This window comes from Diadema setosum, chromosome 9 (genome assembly GCF_964275005.1).
Source record: "Diadema setosum chromosome 9, eeDiaSeto1, whole genome shotgun sequence".
NCBI lineage: Eukaryota > Metazoa > Echinodermata > Echinoidea > Diadematoida > Diadematidae > Diadema > Diadema setosum.
This window is the reverse complement of record NC_092693.1, coordinates 36936760-36957951: the sequence shown is the minus strand read 5'-3', so window position 1 is coordinate 36957951 and position 21192 is coordinate 36936760. Positions and strand designations below refer to the sequence as shown.

The 21192-nt window shown below is 38.0% G+C and overlaps 2 protein-coding genes across 2 annotated transcripts in view; one reads left to right on the top strand and one right to left on the bottom strand.

Annotated features, from left to right (window-relative positions):
* Positions 1 to 6415: 6415 nt before the first annotated feature.
* The window catches only part of LOC140232660 (thymidine kinase 2, mitochondrial-like), a 43389-nt gene continuing 28612 nt past the window's right edge, over positions 6416 to 21192 (bottom strand). Inside the window, exon 8 of the mRNA XM_072312766.1 lies at positions 6416 to 6608. Coding sequence (XP_072168867.1) covers positions 6510 to 6608 — 99 coding nt within the window. The 3' untranslated portion in view covers positions 6416 to 6509. The remainder of the gene's footprint in view (positions 6609 to 21192) is intronic.
* LOC140232722 (deoxynucleoside triphosphate triphosphohydrolase SAMHD1-like) lies at positions 7550 to 19728 on the top strand. The gene is made up of 11 exons (XM_072312840.1): positions 7550 to 7558; positions 8180 to 8340; positions 9416 to 9593; positions 11308 to 11457; positions 12122 to 12331; positions 13131 to 13222; positions 13999 to 14055; positions 15297 to 15489; positions 16010 to 16120; positions 18213 to 18326; positions 18958 to 19728. The coding sequence occupies exons 1-11, from the start codon at positions 7550 to 7552 to the stop codon at positions 19405 to 19407; spliced, it is 1725 nt and encodes a 574-aa protein (XP_072168941.1). The 3' UTR covers positions 19408 to 19728.

The following is a 21192-nucleotide window of genomic DNA, read 5'->3' as shown; positions in this document are numbered from 1 at the left end:
AAATTACCACATTATGTTCATATATTGATAATAAATTTACGAACGATTTTGATAAGGATAATCACAGTGGTAGTTTCGATATATCTGATCATTTGCGAATGTTTGTTATGTCTTCACACTTATTTCAGAGTAGGCTAACTAATAATTTATTATTGTAACAAAGCAAAAGTAGTGACGTATAACAAGCAAACTACTGAAAATAAGTTTGCTATTAGGACCATCATAGCCTTGTTCATAAATTGACTTCAGAATTGTTTAAAAAAGTCCTGGTTTAAATGTAACAGATTATCTATGAATATTGGTAAAACGAACGATGCATTATCAACTATTGGTATACACTCCCAAATCAATCCGAAAAATGATTATGAAATCAAGATTGACGGTTTATTATTACACAAAAAGGATCACACTTATTTCTTTAGAGGAACTTATCATTAAGATAGAATCATATAGGAAATATGTCTTCACCATGCTCACCGTTATCCAAAGGGAAAGGGAATATTGAACAAAGTAAAAACCCTTCTATAAGAACAAAGAAAGAATGGAGAAAAAACAATGCAAAGAGACTACTTGTGTGGAATGAGAAAAGAGAGAGATAATTATCATTAGAACGGATGATTCAAATGGCAAAAACAAACAAATAATCACAATCCCATTGTTTTGATGCCAAATCAGTCAGTGTCAAGTCAGCTTAAATGCAACATGCAAAGGAATCACAGATTATTCCACAGGAGTAATATTGAAGGATTAACATATCAGAATATTATCCACAGATGTTCCAAAGTTTGATGTGAATGTTCCTAAACCGTCGCATAGTGTACCAGAATGGCTCCAAAGTGCGCCAAAATTCACAATCACTGAGTTTAACTTAAAATGTATGCTTAAATGATGTAGGGTATAGGGTAATCAGACCCGTAGAATCTAATTAGAATATTTTCAAACAGCTATGACGTCATTTAAATGCCGATTTCTGATTGGCTGCTAAAATCCAATGAGAAATATATATATTTCTTATGCTACAATGAATATCCTACTTCAAAAAAATTGATGTGATCTCTATCGTTAACCCTGTACATCAAAAGTGACACACACAAGTTGAAGCTCAGGATCATAGTGCGTTAGTGCCTAAAGGGGTATATTCGTGCGGGGGGGGGGGGGCGGTGGCGCCTTACTGGAATTAGTTTGTAATAATTAGAAATCCGAAATGTGTGGCATCCCATTTTGAAAATAAAACTGATAATGCGTAATTTCAGGGCTCGACACTACCTAATTCTTTACTGTCTTTCTCCTTCTTTCCCACTCTCATTCTCTCTCCCGGCGATCTCTCTCTCCGTCTCTCCAAATCTCTTTAATTTGTATCTTTCGAGATATCTCAGCATCGTTTTCTGATGTTTTCTTCACGTTTTATCGTTTCCGAACTTCACTGAAGAAACTTCGATCTTTCTTGACCTGCCAGTATTGTACCACCACTGAAGGTTAAAATGCGATTCATATATATAATATATATATGAAGAGTTTGTTTGCAAAAACCGATAAGTCCATATTTGTCAAATGGAGATATTTGCGATTAAAGGTCAAGAAAAATAAAGAGAATAATAAGAAAATTTTTGCTTCTTTTGACCATAACTTAAAAAATATACCATTATATGTAGTGACCAATATATCATTTAAAAGGCATTATTTCGAACTTTATGACAGAGATCGCACTTCAAAATCTTAAAAAATGGACTTATCGGTTTTTGCAAACAAACCCTTCATATATATATATATATATATATATATATATATATATATACTATATCTTTGGATACAGACATATCACCATAGCTATTTTCTGACATTTCCTGTCAAAGAGAGCCAGAAGACTATAAATCTTGTAATGTACGTCACTCATGGCGTCAAAAAGGATATAAATCTCAGCCTTTGCCATGAGTGCTTTGTCTCCGTACAGGAAGGTGGCTGCCTGCTGCGTGTGAGGATGTGCACACAGTGAGCGCTTCTATGGAGTTAGGCCAAAAACTGAGCGAACATGCGGATGGGAAATGGGTTTTAACTCAGAAGGTTGCGCAAGGTTGCAGCAAAATTTGATATCAATCTAACGCATAGACTACAAGAGAGGCCATCATCATATTTTTAGCGCAGAAATCGACAGCAATGTTGACCATTTTTGTGCATGAATGAAAAATGCTGTTATGCCATTATTTTTGTGTTTCATCTCAAATAACTTTCGACAGAAACACGAATTTGACTGTAAACTCTGCGATTACTTAAAATGACTATTTTGAATCAACCACATTCAATTTGAAGTGGATTGAACAACCCGTTTGGCAAAAAACCTTTAACAAACGCAAGATTGCATTTTACACATTGTGTACCCGATTATCACAATTTTGCGTCTTTTCAAGAAAAATTACCCCTTTAGAATTAATTTCAAAAAGAAATATTGCTTACATGTGTTCTAGAGGTTGTAATCTTTGCTTAGAACATGAAAAAAAAAAAAAAAAACTTGTTTGAATGACCAAACCCCTATTTTGGCGCACTTTCACTTACACCTGGCCCACTGTGCGCCGTCTTTAAGCAGCAGATTGAACTCAAACATAGATTCAGTTTTCCGTACATGTCTTAAGGACTCGGTTGGTCCATTTTATATTAAAAAGATATAATTATTATACAGTGTTATAAAAAAAGAAGATACATTTGTTTATCACCACGTTTGTCAGGCATTTACCACGTGTATAAAATCTCATTCATGTGTTGTTTCCGTACGGGTAAACATCGAATTATCGGTTAAAAAAAATGCAGATTTTCCACTTGAATCTGCGGTTGATAACTCATTGAATTAATGTACTCTTCATGTATAGCCTTTCATATCTTTACGGTTAAACGTGATTAGGCTATCAGTACACTCATGCTTTGTCTTCAGTGGTAAACGATATTTATATTTTCAGTTTCGGTAAAAGATCGTGAATATAGTCTTGAATTGTAAAGTAGTTCATTGATCCTCATCATGGTAATAGCTCACTGATATTAATGTGAAACCACAACCGTAATAAAAAAAAATAGCTACACTAGACGGACACTCTTCGAAGGTACCCCCCCCCCATGTTTATCTCTACGTCACAAAATAGTTATTGCCTTAGGGATCTGACTAGCGTCCAAGTTTAGTGTCCGTCTTAGTTTACGTGCAGTTAGCTGAAGAAGTGATTCCATCAAGTTCGCCTGTCTTTTAATAGGCTGGCTAAGATCTCGACGCCCATTTCTTGACGTCCACTACCACTCCACACACATGATAGCATCACGTGAGTTGAGGCAGACATCCCATCCTTAGCATAGGTGTGTTTGCATCTTTCAACCAACTTTCTCATCGCTACCTGATTTACGGGAAAATATCGGCGGAATACGCCTTGATGACATGACTTTATTCACGTAATGTTTGGAAATAAAGCATCATATTGCTTCAGTTTACCCGCTATCATCTCCTGATGTTGAGCCAGTGATACGTGAAATACTGAATGAGATCTGGAGATAGTGGGACCTACAGCAGCATAAAACAAAACTGTGCTGAACTGCAGCGGCCTACTGCGATCGTCGATCATTAACTTTGCATAATGGATTGCCCGAAGGTAATTTAAGATTATCTCAATCTCGAAAGAGTCTCGAACCTTAGAGTAATTAAGATAATGGGGAGCCAATTTCAGTTTTGACATATATGTTGTTTATAGATGTAGACATCACATTAATTTTAGCCAGTAAGTTCTAAAGCAACTGAGAGAACGTCTTAGAAGGGACGGGACACCATATTTGGAATCTACCGCGTACAAAAAACTATAAAGGGCCGATCAAGCAGAAGCCGAGAAAATGAAGATGGCCCACCGGGTGAGGATGTCTATATAGATATATTCTGTTTACCTTCAGGAAGCATGAAAATAAATGACCACCAACACTTATATCCGCTCAACTTTAATAGCCATGTTCTCTTCCGTGTACGGTAATAATGAAACGATTGATAAAACAATAGGTAAGAATTAGGAACTTTAGGAACTGAGGCTACATTTTATTTTCGCGTAGCACAAGAAGGGCGTAGGTTGCATTTGAACAAACTAGCCAAACCTTCTTTCTTTCTTTTCTTTCTTTTTTTTTCTTTTTTTTACTGTACTTCTTCTCTTGCATCAGCTTGTGTTTCACCTGTTAATAGTTGAAGTAATTTTAAATTCACCTGTTACTGATATTTGAAATGCAGACACCTAGGACATGAAAAAGAAAACTCTATACTTCGTTCAATGAACAGTGTTCAATTCTAGACTTATGAGGCAATGCCACTATCACTGGTCTTCTGCAATTCGACCATCATAATTATGGCTGTGAATATAAATCAGTGATTTGTTGGAACATGTGAATGTATTGAACGGGGTCACCCCATGAGGTCGACACCGACGAGTTCGACATTAAAAACATATACAGCCCATGAGTTCGACACTAGGCAAATAAAGCCCGTGAGTTCGACACTATAGGTATAAAAATAGCCCACGAGTTCGAAGGATACAACACGGCGCGTAATGTGTCGGTCTCGTGGGCCTTGTTAGCTTATTGTCGAACTCATGGGCTGTATGACTCGCGAGCTGCATAGTATAACTCATGGGCTATATGACTCGTGAGCTGTATGACTCATGGGTGTCGGTCTCGTGACGTGCACTTGTATTGAACTCCCGCACGTGGGCCTCTCTTTTCCAATACATTTAATACAATGATTTTGAATAGTTTCATGTCTGTATGTTGAAGTAATGTTGTAGTACATTGTTCTTTTGTTTTTACTTGGAATTGTATCAAAAACAACAAAATGTGATATTGGAAATAAAATTGGATTTGAATTGATTTAAAATTTATTAGATTCAATTTGCTCCGGTTAGATCAGATTGTGATGAAACAATCCCCATGTCATTTCCTCCGTCTGAATTTACTCAATATATCAGAGCTAACTCAAACTTCATGGTGTGGCATTGCAGCTTAGATATTTGGCCGCGCGTTACTGATCAACGAACGAATATATCTATAAACATACATACATACATACATACATACATACATACATACCTGCATACATGCATACATATACACATGAACCGTTCAAAATTTTATAGATGCTACTACAAGTGTATCTACGGTTCTACGACCTATAGCCAGATGTTTCTATTTCGATATTCCAATCGAGCTTGCAGTTTGGGGCATAAAATCTCATAAACCGAATTTCTATAGTCGAGTAGTGAGGACCTGTGTGTAAAAGCTTGGCAACCTGCCTTCCTCTCGTTCTCTGTCAAACACTGACTTAAAATCACGTGAATTTAATTCTCAGATACTGTAGTTTAGGTTTCATGTTCTTGAAGCCACAGCCTCTGGCACCAGACTTTTTATCATAACACGTCTCTGTCTGATACTATACCATAGGCTCAAAGCGAAACTGTTGTACGCATTTATTTATATACATAACATAACCATGCAAAATAGAAAACAGTCCTTGTTGATAACCAAAATAAAACAACATTAGGAAGAAAAAAAAAAACATGAATTAGCTACTACAGATATCTATCAATATTTTGTGTTTCAATGGCTCGCTCTCAAATAAGAGGCAAAGGTGGACATAATTTATCAAAAACAAATGTAGGTAAAACACTACGATGCATATAGGACCTAAATGGTATCATGGTTACCTTTGAGTGGGCATCTCACACTAAAGACGAAATTGGAATAAGAAAGCTGCGAAAACATTGAGAATACGTATTTAAATACAAGGGGACAATTTTAGAACATTCCAACAAATACCATCATAGTGACCAATAAATTTTGATGACAGTAAATTAAGAGCAATATTCTTTCTTGGTTCATGGTGTGTCACTGATTTAACCTTCCTTTTTTTGACAGATAAGACACACTCCAGTTGATTTTCCTCTTTTTGAATTGCGAACTGCCGTATAGATCATTAATTCCACTTCTATAGTACCCTTTGTCTCACACCCAGACGATCATTGCAAAACAAACAATAATTAGTTCTAACTATTTTCAAAGAAAATGTAAGATAATTATTCATCATTATTTACCTCATTCTTTATGCAGATTACTCTAAGATATCACCGGTGTTATGTCTCTTATTTTGTTTACAAGATGAGCTGTAGCAGTGACATAAACTACGTTACAACAAAATCGAACACAGTTGCATACTTAAGCACACACAACCATGAACAATTTTGCTTTCAAGACACTTCAAGGCAATAATTGGTAAAAGAGATAAGGAAGCACCGGGTTTTCCCCACGACACAAGAACTTAATGGCTGGAAATTAATAGCTAGACGCCATGAACCCATTCAGTTAATGTATCCACACTGTACTTAAAGGGATGGGATTGTTTAGGTATAAAAGGGAGTGCACTTGTCAGTAATTTGCAGAATACATGGTGACATTGTATTCATGTTTTGCATTATTGGTTGCTACAAAACAGTCAAATTTTATTCTTATTCTTAATTGGCGAGTAGCTTGAGATTGTTGCACTGCAGCGCTGAAGACACTGAATTTCTACCAGCTGTGCATGGTGTACCAGAGAAGTTATTGGCTGCAACCTGTATTGTAAAGGAAATAATCAATAAAGAATGGTTTAGTGCGTTAACAAATTTAAGATTACGGAAATTGATATTTTGATAGTTTGAGGAGCTCACCCACTGCCTACTGTCATTCCATTCCACGTTGTAACTGAAATGAGCGCAATTCTGGATACATGTATGTGTGTGTGTGTGTGTGTGTGTATGGGGGGGGGGTCTGTATCGAAATTACGATGTAACGCATGTGATTGTATTATAGATGTATGTAACGAAAATTGTTGAAATTGTTCAAAATGACTTTACTGTGCAATGCCGTTGATGTAAATATAAAGCAATGCCATACAGAGCATAAATCAAATCAAAACAATAGCGCCTAAAATGGACGATATCGATTAGTTTGTTTCTTAATTTCGGGTGAAAGCGCAAAATGGATAAGAAAATACAATATTAGACTTTCTATCTTATAGGATGTTCAGAGCTTGATACGAGGGCTCAACATCAGGGTTTACAGCACTTGGACTGTGCTTAGGGTACCTTAAGATATGTAGCTCGGTTAAGGTTTATGTTGAAGAAAATGAATGTGATGTGTAAAGGACAGAAAAAAAAAACGCTCGCTCTGTTGGCAGTGTAGCCTTTTTTTCCGCCTCCTCGAACAACACGTCGAAGGATAGTTACTCTATGATTTATAGGTATCTGTATACTAATGACAAAACAGGGTATGCATAAAAGGTGTTTCTTCATGTCATATTTACGGAACCATCGACGGTTTGATCTAACAAGTGAGACGAGTTTATTCAAATGTATACGCGGATACCAGATGTAATCTACGAGTGAGATAACATCATAACTTCAAATTTAAGCATGCGATCGCGAAATATGAAATTTGCTCAAAATTCGGTGGGCTGTCAAAGTCCACGAGACTTCTACTTGTATAGTTATGGAAGAAAATAGCCAGGACCAAAATGGCGGCTGTAAAGATAATCATTGTGCACTTATCACTTTCTTTTTGGTCTTTATGATCGTCAATGCCATAATATCTTACTGATGGTATACATAAAGAAAGCGCTGGAATGTGGTGACGAATTAATGTATTTATAAACATTCAAGTGCTGCATATGATGCATTTGTGTAATAAATATTCACTTGGAAGATTTGACACCGGGGTGATTCTAAACTGTGACACGTCTTCACTCATGATCATGTCTAACCTGCAATTGCAATTGCAATTGGACTGGGCTTTGGGTATATTAATGTAAGATATAGTTTGGTTAAAGTTTAGGCTGAAGGAAATGAATGTGATGTGTAAAGTTCTGCAATTGCTCCCCTTAGGTTGTACCTTTAAATCAATTTCCTTTATCTTTAATGTACCGTTGTAATTTGTATTAAATAATTGTCAATACTTTGCAATCATCAAGTTTATTGATTCTTCTTCAAAAATCCTATGATTTATACGAAAGAAAAATGTATTTGTATATCACGTTTGTCATGAAATATTGCAGAAATGAATAAATATCAAATATATCAAAAATATCAAATATCAATCCTAACGAGGTAACACGCAGACATTCAATTTTTGTGTGTTTGACTTGCAGGTATTTAACGACCCTGTACACAGCAGCATCCAGATGCCTTTGTACTGCCAGTGGATCATCGACACGCCCCAATTCCAGCGATTGAGATACATCAAACAACTCGGCTGCACCTGCTACGTGTTTCCAGGAGCGGTCCATACTCGTTTCGACCACTCTTTAGGGTAGCTATAGCCTTTGACCTTTAAGTTACCACATAGATTTCCTGTCTATATGGGTAGGCGTGTGACATTTTGTGCACATTTGAGAGGGTTAAAGAAGCCGATTTCCTTATGACAATAACTATTCATGTTCAACTCTATGAAGACAGTTTAGTACTTTTTGGTATCCAGGTTACATGCTTGACTTGCTGCTTCATCAGACAAAGCATAGAATTCGAATAATATGCAACGTTCTGTACGTTTTTGGCCATCTGCCTCCTGATACGTACTCTTACCCCACACCCCCATTTATATTTAATGGTATCATTCTCAAACGATGTTTCTTAAAGGGATGGTATAGTATTGGTTGAGGTGAGGATTCAGCCTTTAACTTTTTGCGAGATCCTTAAAATCATTTCATGAAATATTGAAAAGCATACAATTCTAACAGAAATTAAAAGTTTATTTCATGAAAATCGGTTTCGGAATGGCTGAGATATCCAAAAACAAAGTAAAACAATTCAGGGATCCCGATAAAAGGTGGGTCCCACCTTTTGTCAGGATCGCTTTGTTTTGGATGTCTCAGCCATTTAAAAAACAATTTTCATCAAATAAACTTTGTATTCCTCTTAGAATCATTATGCTCTTTCATATTTTATAAGAGGTTTCTCAGTATCTCAAAGAATCATCATAAAAAAAACGCTGTGAGCCTCAAGCCCCATTTCAACCAACACTGTACCATCCCCTTAATGTTAGTTTTGACAATGGTAATAGTAATATAGAGATTTTGATGTGAAGCAGATATCCGTTATGAATTGAACAATGAACCAACATTTCAGATGTTACAAAAAATAAAGCAAACATAATCACACTTTAGATATTGTTACCACGAGTAAAACTGAGATCCTGCTATGTCCATGCGTTCACTGAGCGTAGTTCATGTGCGGCTATAACGACAGAATATTTTGTATTATAGCCAGCAATTCTTTAAAAGAATCAGTGATCTACAATGGTTTGGACAGTGAACGTTTTAAAAATGGAGAACATGTTCTTTCCTGACAAAGCTGCATATAATCATCTTTGTCATGCGTCTTTACAGTGTCAGCCATTTGGCGGGAAAACTTGCCACAACGTTACAGCGCCACGAGCCCAGCATCCAAACCAATGAAATCGCCTGTGTGGAAATCGCGGGTCTGTGTCATGACCTCGGCCACGGTCCTTTCTCTCACGCATTTGAGAACATCATTCCACCCGATGAGAACGGAAGAAAGTGGAGAGTAAGAGTGCAACTTTTTTTTTGTCATCAAGTCCTAGATACCAACCACAAAATATCTGTTGTTAGTGGTGTTTGGTGGTGTGTCTATTTGTCTTAATTTTTACCATTCATTGGTAGAATCCTCAAAGGTAGAACAAGAAATAGAAATTGCTTTCTTTCATATAAGCCATTTGTTCTTCACAAAATATTGTTCGGTCGCGACAGAATCATCAAAAGTCACTGAATTGCTAAATTCATAACTGATTCTTAAACAGTCAATTAAACTCAAATTAAAAGACTTGACTTGAGACAAGAGTTCTGTTTTTGTAACTTTTGTAGAATTTGTAAATTGTTTGTATACGTTTTGAATTCTGACTTTTGCAGAAGTAATGGATTAGAATACTAATTGTATCTTATCTTTCTCCAATAATTACAGGGCATATGCGTTATAATGCGTAATTTAAACGATGATTTTCTGCAGGAAGATTACCCAAGTATTCGTTGAGTTAATGGGTAGTCGATATCGCTAGCGATACGATAAAAGTGATTATACGAGACAGTGAATCATTTTGTTATACTCGCCGATGGCAAATCACTTTCTTTAAATTTCCATGAGAGATATTTGTGTGTGTGTGTGTGTGTGTGTGTACGCGCGCGCGCGCGCATGTGGGTGTTAACAGACGGCATACGATATCAAACGACTGAGCTGCGATATTTCATCGCAGTGTATAGAATATGATTAAAATCTTATATTCCATGTAATTCTATCAGGCAGAGGAATTTATGACAAATGCTGAAATGTTATTCAATGAAGCAGAAGTTAAAACTTCCATGATGCGGTTGTGATGCTAAAGTCATATAAAGTTATATGTTTTCAGAGTTCTTTAAAATAATAATTTATGTAATTCAACAACTTTTGTTGTCCCAACCTTGGAGAATATCCTCACCTATACGGGTTTGTAATGTTATTTTAGAAATGTCGACTTAAACTTCGACCTTAAGACGTATAACCTCCCCTTAATAGCATTTCAAACGTACTGCAATATATCCGCCCCGGGACAGGGGAATTGACCTCATGGATGAACGGTCAATGATTCATTGGTCTCCTTAGTCAAGGGTTTCTTCTTCTCCTTTTTTTTTTTCCTTTTGAAAGAATGACAACGTGACTGAAAGACAAAGAGACGGATTGACAGAATTTCAGAATTAATGAGTGAAAGAGTGAACTCTTAAAAGATTATTACTTTACTGTGCAATAGGTGTAATAGGTCCTAACTGAGGGTGGATGTTCGACACCCACGAATCATACAGCCCATACAAGTCATACAGCCCATGAGTCATACAGGCCACAAGTTATAGGGCCTACCTAGCCCAAGAATCATACGGCCCACGAGACCGATACATTGAGTCCCGTGTTGTAGTATCGAACTCGTGGGCTATTTTATAGTGTAGAATTCATGGGCCTTATTTGCCTGGTGTCGAACTCACGGGCTGTATGACTCGTCGGCTGTATGACCCATGGGCCTTTCTTCAGTGTCGAACTCGTGGGCTGTATGATTGACTCGTGGGTGTCGGTCTCGTGGGATGACCCCCTAATTAGTCACTAGTAGTAGGCCCAAATTACTAAACCTAATCCGCCCCCTCCGACATACGCAGTCAAATAATGTGTGGATACGCAGTCAAGTAATTTGTGGATACGCAAACAATCTTTACATCCGTTTTGCTTTCCGTTGATACAGCATGAGGAGCAGTCCGTGCTCGTGTTCGAGTACCTGATCGAGAAAAATAAACTGAAAAAGAAGATGCAGGAATTCGGCATCTACCAACAGGAACTGGAGTTCATTTGCGAGCTCATCCTTGGAAAGAGCAGGCAGTCAGACCAAAAACTGGTAATTACATTCCACTCATATCAAGTACTCTCCCAATAAAGAATTTAAAGATGCGTGGCCTTTCTTGTACCTGTTTAATTTCCTATATAAATGCATAAACGAAAACGTACCAAAACAGAAGAATTGGTCTTCTCCTCAGACACCACTTTCTGCACCATTAGCGGTATCAAACTGCACTCTCAGTCAACAACTCTCCGATGCCGATGATGCTTTTCAAAAAAGACCAGACCCAAGAATGAAAAGTGCCGAAAATGCACATATTGAGCATGGAACCTCTTTCTTTTCATGTTACCTAAGAATGGCCATGTCGAAGTTCCACTGAAACATTTTGGAGAAAACGCCCAAACGTTTTCAAACCGTCGCGTCGCCTCCAAAGTGCTTCAGGTGGTCGATCCATTCTCATGGTTTTAGATGACAAAGAATGATCAATTCTCTCAGTTATACCCATGTCATAAAGATTCCACCTTTCTTTGCGACAGAGCTAACTAAAATTACAGAAGGTTAACAGTTACATATAAAAGGATCATTCTCAAGCCATGCAGTCCACTGTTTTAAACGATGAACATGTAGAATTGAACTTTTGGTCTGTAGGAATATAAGAAATCTTGGTAGCACCATGGTTTGATATACATCGCTAATCGAGCGGCAATGCCATATTTTTCAGATCCGCGAGAACAAGTTCTACCTATACCAAATCGTAAACAACAGCGTCAACGGAGTCGATGTCGACAAGTGGGATTATTTTGCTCGAGACGCTCTCTTCCTCGGGATGAAGTCGGCCTTCGACTTTCAACGCATCATCCCCTTCGTGCGGGTTTACGACATCCAGCGTCGAGGCGGAGTGATGAGGAAGGAGCTCTGTTTCAGAGACAAGGTGCTTTTTAAAAAATTTAACAATAAATAGATAGATGCATAGATGTATATGTGTCACTTCACGTAATGCTACATGTACTATTGATACATTTCTAACATGCAGCTACGGTACCGTAGTAGTTCTAATTTCTCTTTCTTGATGTTCGATGCAATCTGAATGCAATTGTAAAACAGAGAGAAGAGTGTGAAATAATGTATTTTTATCTTAAGCAAGTATTTCATACACGAACTGTCAAATGAACCTGATACCCTCCTGTTTAGGGGTGCAGGTCACGAGACCGATACCCACGAGTCATATAGCCTACGAGTTATACAGCTCATGAGTTGTTTGCGACACTACGCAAACAAGGCCCACGAGACCGACACTTTGAACCCCGTATTGTATCTGTCGTACTCGTGGGCTGTTTTTACCTACACAAGCTCGTATCGGTCTCAAGGGCTTTATTTGCCTATAATATAGCATCGAACTCGTGAGCTGTATGACTCATGGGTGTTGGTCCTGCGGGATGACTCCCTCTTTACCTTTCTGATCTACCTGATAATTAGTCCAGGTTCATTATCTATCTTCTTACTATCTTTTTCTCCTTTCCTGTGCTGTCATCCTGTTTCACCTTATGAAGGAAGAATATTTTCTAATCCATCTCCCACTGAAACCTGGCTGGTCCCATAAAAACTCCGAGGTAATTTCGAAATCTCATGAGGTACGGCTTCAGGCATATAGTCAATACCTCAATCTTGACTCTTCAATCGATCAAAGCTCTAATATCTTAACCATTCTTCCAATGATGTTTTTCTTTCAGGTCTCCAGCGATTTAAACCACATGTTCCTTACCAGACGCCGCCTCCACTACGCCTCGTATCAACACAGGGTCAGCAACATCATCGCAATCATGTAAATATATCTTAACAAAAATAAAGAGAAATAACTAATATTTGTGTCTTCTAAAACTATTTCCCCGGTAAAACCATGTAAAATACATTCAGATCTCCAGCTGCTATTCTGCCCTTCTGTCATTTGCCTATCTGTGTACATGACTAAAATGGTATAAACACTGATAACAAAACAACATTTTTCCCCCTCTCCAGCTGGTTTTGCCGCACTATCAGTAAACATTATGACTTATAAACAATGAGTAATGCAATCAATATGCATCACTGTTACCATCTGTGCTGCAAACGGATTCTGATGAAATAGGAATAATGCAATTCTCCTTGGGCATGATGGGCAGTTTGATTCTACAGTGCGGACATATTGGTTCGTATGTGCATCATATATCTTGTACTATAATGATACTTAAACGGCAAGTGTGCTTTTACAGTACAATTCCTTACCAAGTCCAAGTTAATAAGAAAAATAAAATTGAAGAAGAGACAGTACGTTGTTAGGTGTCCATACTTTACCTCAGGTAATTTGCATTGCGTCAAGTATCCCTCAACATGTGAAACTTTACTCCAGGCCCGAATTGGTGAAATTTCTACACTTGCATTCATTTGATTTCACTTTAATAAGGAATTGCACTCTAATGTAGGGTGAATACTGTGCAGAGCTTTAAAAGTTTTGTCGCTGTATTCATGTCTTATTTTTCAATCTGAACAATTCCTCAATTAAGAGCACAGAGCTTATTCATTTACTTAAAATTTTTTCCATGTATGTCCATCTACTTCTAGGTTGAGAGATGCCCTCTTCGCCGCGTCAGAACACCTGAAATTTCTGGGGAGAAACGGGTAACTTTCTTTGGAATGATGGCTGTTCTGTTTCCATTGCACACATTGCTTTGAATATTGACATTCGCACCTTATTTTGTGTGGTTGATAAGCATTGACTAATCTCAGTAGATAATTGGTCAGACCATGAAGTGAGAGTCATACAACTCAACGCTCGACCTCAAACGGGTCCTGTGATCATCAAACATAGGTTTTATCATTGCCGTAATTTGTTTATATTCACGGAATTTTAGCTTTCAACATGTTCAATGGGAATGGAGTTCGAATGCACTCCTTTCAGAGGTTATACCACACATGAACACACTCGCTTCAGAGCTTTATGTCATAATTGTGATAAAGCTGCTTTACACTGAAAGATTCAAATTTAAGAAAGTCTGCAAGAGGCAGTCAAGCATGTGGAAGTCTTGGCATTGAAGCAGTAGAATGATTTCCTCATGCTTCTGAATTTCAAGACATTTCAAAACGTTCTGGGACTTTAAGTTCGAATAGGAGGTAGTTAAAAGTATCACAATAGGTTTCGATCAAGCAAACAGGTTTCTTTCCGCCACCATCACTTCCTTTTGCGGTTTTCTTTGTTTTCATGACCGCGACTTTCTAATCATAACATGCATTGTGAGACGCATTATGAAAGACTGCGAACAGACAAGGACTAGGGCATGTCATTTACTAGTTTACGAAACCTGTTGATCTCCTTATGCAGTACACGTACTATCCTCACAGCAGCGTTAGGTTTACGTTAAAATCAAGCATGAAAGAAAGAACAACACGAAATCATGGATGTCAAGATGAAATAAACCGGAAAACAAAATATACAAATGAATGAAAAGAAGTATGTGAGAAACCAAAAATTATGGAAATAAGATTAAAAAGTGCTTTATTTGTCACTGTGCCCTCCTTCATCTTTCATTATGAACTTATTAATTGCAAACATTTCATTTAGTGTTCAAATAAGTTATTGTATTTAATTCTCCTCTGGTCGTATAATGTACTGTTCATGCTGGGTATGTAACAGCGCCATGAGCATAATTTTTGACGGAATTTAGGGCCTTAATTGTAAGAGGACACTATTATCATAATTAATATTGACACCCCAGACTATGAATTTACACTGGCACTGCACGAAGTAAAAGTTCTTGACCTTGGCAATTATACTTCTGTTGTGGAGCAGTCAGTACTAGTAATTACTTTCATCGCAATTTCAGATGTCTGTGTATCTGATATCATTCCCTTTTTTTACCCAGAACCGAGTACAATCTCCTAGAATGCGTGAAAGACCCGGAAGCGTTTTGTCAGGTCAACGACGGCGTCATCCACGAAATCATGCGCTCGAGGTCGTCGGAGAAGGGCATGGTCAAAGCGCGGGAGATACTCGATCGTATTCACAATCGGCAACTGTACCAGTGCATCGTTGAAATCCAACACGCCGCAGAAGTGGTAGACGAATGCTCTTTTCCCATTCCTTCAACATTGTCTTATCACTACGTCTCTAATTTAAAGCTTCTCACGTCAGTGTCATAGATCACAGAAACCCTGAAATCTGATAGTTAAACAATAAAGAAGAACTGATTCATCAATGAATAATGGTCACGAGTCATTAAAAAATATTTAACTGCAAGTGAAAACAATACTGTTTTCTCACCCAAATATTAGGCGTTCTGTTTTCGACTTTTGTGTGGAGTCAATTTCGCTTTTTACTGCATCTTGAATTTAATGCGCAGTCTTCACAACTGTGGAAATCTGTCGGTCATACTTTCTTAATGTTTCTGGGTATGTTTAAAATAAAAAGAACTGGGCATAGTAGTTAGAACTGATAAACTCGTAGTAAAAAAAATATGAAAAAACAACAGGAAAAGTGTTTAGTGGCTTTCTAAACATTTTTAAAGATGATATGTCTTATGTATTGAACTCAAATCAATTGACATCAAAGTGTAACTACTTTAATACTACCTTTCAGCTGCGTACCATCGACCCGGCGGACATCAAAAAGTGCGTGGTGGCCGACGACGATGAAGACAGTCTGTCATCGGACGAAAAGATTTGGCGCTCCGAAAATTTGGAGATAGCGGTATGTCATTAGCTTTACCCTGTTATCTACATGAGCAATTGTCAAAATTGCTTTACCCTGTTATCTACATGAGCAATTGTCAAAATTGAGACACTTTACGATGGAGTTTATACCAACAATTACGATCTGTCGCCAATTACCACACCCAATCAATTTACTTATCTGACCATTTAATTCAGAATTTGCAAAATCCACACAGAGAACGGGAATTGAACTAAATTACTCCACTTACGCGAAAACTAGAAATATCACTGAAGGTGATTAATACCCCCGCCCCGTGACGACAGTCTTACCCAAGGAATGATCTTTCCTTGATCTTCTGCCATTTAAATGCCGTTATCATGGCAACGCAGCTTCCGACACGTCCGAAAAATATGTCTTGCACATCTTCCCACCAAGACTATTGTGTGTGCCACATTTCATAAGCTTTTGTCAAAAACTGAGGAAGTAGTTCAATCCACAAGATCTTTCCTTGATCTTCCGCCATTAATATGCCGTTACCATGGCAACGCAGCTTCCGACACGTCCAAAAATATGTCTTGCACATCTTCCCACCAAGACCAATGTGTGTGCCACATTTCATGAGCTTCAGTCGAATACAGAGGAAGTAGTTCAATCGGCAAGATCTTTCCTTGATCTTCTGCCATTTATATGCCGTTACCATGGCAACGCAGCTTCCGACACGTCTGAAAAATATGTCTTCCACATCTTCCCACCAAGATCAAGGTGTGTGCCACATTTCATAAGCTTTGGTCAAAAAACTGAGGAAGTAGTTAAATCCGCAAGATCTTTCCTTGATCTTCTGCCATTAATATGCCGTTACCATGGCAACGTACTTTCGGGTACTGTCAAAAAATGCGTCTTGCACATCTACAACCAAAGGCACACATCTGTACCAAGTTTCATGGAAATTGGGCAAAAACTGAGGAAGTAGTTTGCAACACAAAATTTTCCATCATTTTGGCTCATAATATGTGAGCTGTTACCATGGCAACATACTTTTTGTCACTGTCAAGAAATGTGTCATGCTGACCTATATCCTAAGACAAACATTCAATATGAATTCCATGAGAATTGGAAGAACACTGATGAAGCAGTTTTGCCATGAAGCATTTTGCCCTACATTTTACCAATAACATGCCGTTACCATGGCAACGCACTTTTTGCCACTGCGGAAATATGTGTCTTGCACATTAACATATTCAGATGAACATCTGTACCTAATTTCATAAAAATTGATCAAAAACTGTGGGAGGAGTTCGCGACGCAAGATTTGTACCCATTTTTGCCCATAATATGCCGTTACCATGGCAACGTACTTTTGGGTACTGTCAAAAAATACGTCTTGCACATCTACAACCCAAGGCACACATCTGTGCCAAGTTTTATGGGAATCGGTTGAAAACTGAGGAAGTAGTTCGCGACGCAAGATTTGCAACGGACCGACCGCCCGACCGCCCGACCGTCCGCTGATTCCTATATACCCCCTTCAAACTTCGTTTGGCGGGGGTATAATGAAACGGAAAACTTCGTTAGAAGTGAAACGCAGATTATGAAAATATAGTCATCGACCTCAGCGACAGATCTTTGAGTGAATTAAGAATCTGAATCTACCTAAGCCAAATTCCAGTAATTGTAAAATGACCTTTTCTTAGAGGAGAATATTGATGCATAATCAACTACCAAATAAAATTCATAATGCATACCAACCTTAAGATCCTTTGAAATGCAATTGTCTGATTATTTAGATTGAGCATTTTGATAAAAGGGAAACAAAATTATGTATGCCCTGTATATCAAACGTAGCATCAGATACTTTTTCTCTTGCTTTTTACTTTTTTTGTGTGTGTCTTTAGTTACTGTAAAATTTCTCACTGCATACCTGTGACTGTTTCCATTGGGTATTTTGTCCAGAATTTCTATGTATCATTTATTACTATGGTAAATGTGGTACCCCAGGGAAGAATAGTTGTACTTTGTAAATTCGACTGAATGGGCAATCCTCCGTTTCTCCGTAGGACCTTAATGTGTCCCTTAATTGCATATTTTATTTGAATACGGAAATAAAAACAACTTTCCCCCTTTCCAACAGGTGTCTCACTTTGACTACGGCAGGGGAAACGAGAATCCCCTCCTGCATATTCCCTTCTACAAGAAGTCGCAGGAAAACAGTAAAGTGAAGGCAAGATTCCTACAAGAGGACAAGGTAAGACCAGTGTGGTATACGAGAACTTACTTTTACCATGTAAGACTGATGGGTATACTCATCTGTGACAATTTGTGCATTCTATACAGTACCTGATTCGCGTTGACTCGTGTGCATTAGTTAGTTCTTCATGGGAGTGAAACCCAATACGTATAATCACATGGATTGCGTAAATTAATGCAGAAGTACTTGAAGGATACATTAATGAAGTTTTAACTGAGGAAAATCCGTTCAAAAGTTCAGAACTGTAAGATAAATATGAAATTATGTAGAATTCTCTTGACATTTTCTCTTTAGATCTTTGTCCTACTGCAACACTAAGAATTGTTGTAGCTGTCGTATCCGGCGATGGCGATACGGCAACCAACCATCTTAACTTTTAAACGAATTCCCCGATTTTCCTCAAATCACTGATGTGTTCTTCTGATATTCCCGCATTCACTCAATCCGGATATACATGTTATGTTTTATTCCCCTTTAATGTTACAAAACTTATCTGTAGCCTTCAACAACAAACTTACTTATGATTTATGTTTCATCATCATCATCATTATTATTATTATCATTATTATTATTATTATTATTATTATTATCATTATTATTATTATCATTATTATTTTAATTATTTCAGCTGCCAGCCGATTTGCCCCAACAATTTGAAGACGTCACCCTACGGATCTTCACTAAAGTTCCGGGGTTGAAGCGATCGGTCCTGAAGCAGGCCACGAACTACTTCTACGCGAGCGCTCGTCGGTTGTTCCGACGTCGAGAGACACCCCTGACCCCGCTGAAGCATTTCTCTCTAAGCAACTCTCCGAACCACTCGCCTCCACCGAGTCTCCCCGTGGGCGCCGTTAGTCCCATCCCGAGCCTGACTCCGACGATGAGCCTGAAATCGGGAGATAGCAGTGCCGAAGACCGCGTGGGCAGCAGCGACAGCCGGTCGAGTCCAGCTGCAGAGATGGACCCCAAGTCCGATTCCGATCAGAACGGTGCTGCAGCGGCAGGGTCTCTTGAGAGTGGCGAGCCCGAAGCCAGTGTAACCGTTGTTAAAAAGCTTGACTTTGAGGAGGATTCCTAGATCCGTACATGTTGTATAGCGTAGTAACAATCGGATTATATCCGGGGTAAGTAGCTTTGAAGGGGATGTTTAGACAGATATACTTGTAGGCTCTTTATGGTTCCACAATACTTAATCATCACCGCACTTTCAATTTTATATTAACGCTAATTTACGACTCTGTTTCATGTTCAGCCAATTAGAGCTTCCATAGACTGAAAGTATGCAGAGAAAACACAGAGAAATTGGCAATTTTCGTTTATCATTGCCAAAGAGCCAAGGAGCTGTGAATCTAACTTTCTGTGCCCTTTCTTTCTCAAATTCTTCTCATCTAGATATCATAGTAAGCATTGGGGACATTGCGAGGAATGCCTCAGGTGTTGAGCTCCTTTGTAAGGATGGTAATAAACAGTGAAGATAGCTGAATTGATGCGGTGATAACGTGCCAAAGGTTCTGCTGTTAATTTGATGTGATTATGTGGCGTGTTTGGATCTATTGTATATATTGTGTTTGAATGTATTTAGAAACTTTCTGAAAGCCAAGTGAAATCACAGATTCGTGCAAGCAAAATCAAAGGAATCCTATAAAACCACAAAAGTACCTCCACATTTGCTGCCCTAGCCTTCTTCATCATTTCTTACAAATAACATTAGGCCTATACGATGAGGCAGTGGTTTACTACTCATATGAAAATGTGCGAAAAAATCTCGTAATATTGTAAATAAAAAACAAACTGGACATGTGACGACATAAACGTTAGTAAATAATGTAAAGATTAATTATAATACAATTGCAATAATGTGTTTTTTTATATAAATCCTATGATTTTCAGGGCAAACGAATGGGGACATTCGAACAGCTCAAAGTTCGTCCCTAGTAAAGAACACCACATACATTGGTAATACCTTTGATGATTGTAATCTTGAAGTAAATGTATTCACATTTAACACTTTTGTCATAAACTTGAGCGATAAAACGATTTTGTAATTCACAAAGAAAAGTAAAGCGCGCAGGGATTATACATCTGCCGTGATATGCGCTGTAGATTTTTTTGGTTTATTATTGTTATAACACGTATGTCTGAATGATCAACACTCGTTCCAAGTTCATTCTCACTATCTTACTTCGATTACGGAGGTATAAACAGTATGGTAGTCAACAAGAAGCAGCCATCTATAAGAGCAACTAAAATCAATCAACTGATTAAATCGTGTGTATCTTATAAATGGTTTTGTACGGAAAAAAATAGACAAAAATCCATGCAGCATGCACAAACAGTAAGAGTTTCAGTAATTCGTTAGGTAAAGATGTATAATACACTCTATAATGATGAAAGTGGAAAACCTGTTTCATTGCAGTCAACGCAACAATATCATAGCCAATGTCGGCAAAAGAAAGGAATGTCTTTGCTCATATGAATTTGTTTGCAATGTCTGCATACAGCGACAACCAACAAGTACGTTCCTGCCTGTCTGAGTACTGTGAGCAGCTCATACGTATCAACAGAAATTATGACCCATGTATCATGTGGTTTTTTTCTGTTCTTTCATCTTTCTCTCATCGGAGCAATAATAATGAAAACCTGTCAAGATTATGCGTATACTCTTTTTACCACCGGCATAAGCATGTTTCATTCTGAAGGTGATACCATTGACGCAACGCTCACATTATATCTTTAGCTAAAAGGAGAGAAAAATTTAGCTTTCTCTTGGACATCACGAATTAAAAAGCAATGGTTTGTGAAATAGGGACGATTGATAAGAGTTGGCAAGGACATGCTAATGCAGGCGCCACACTATCCCGAA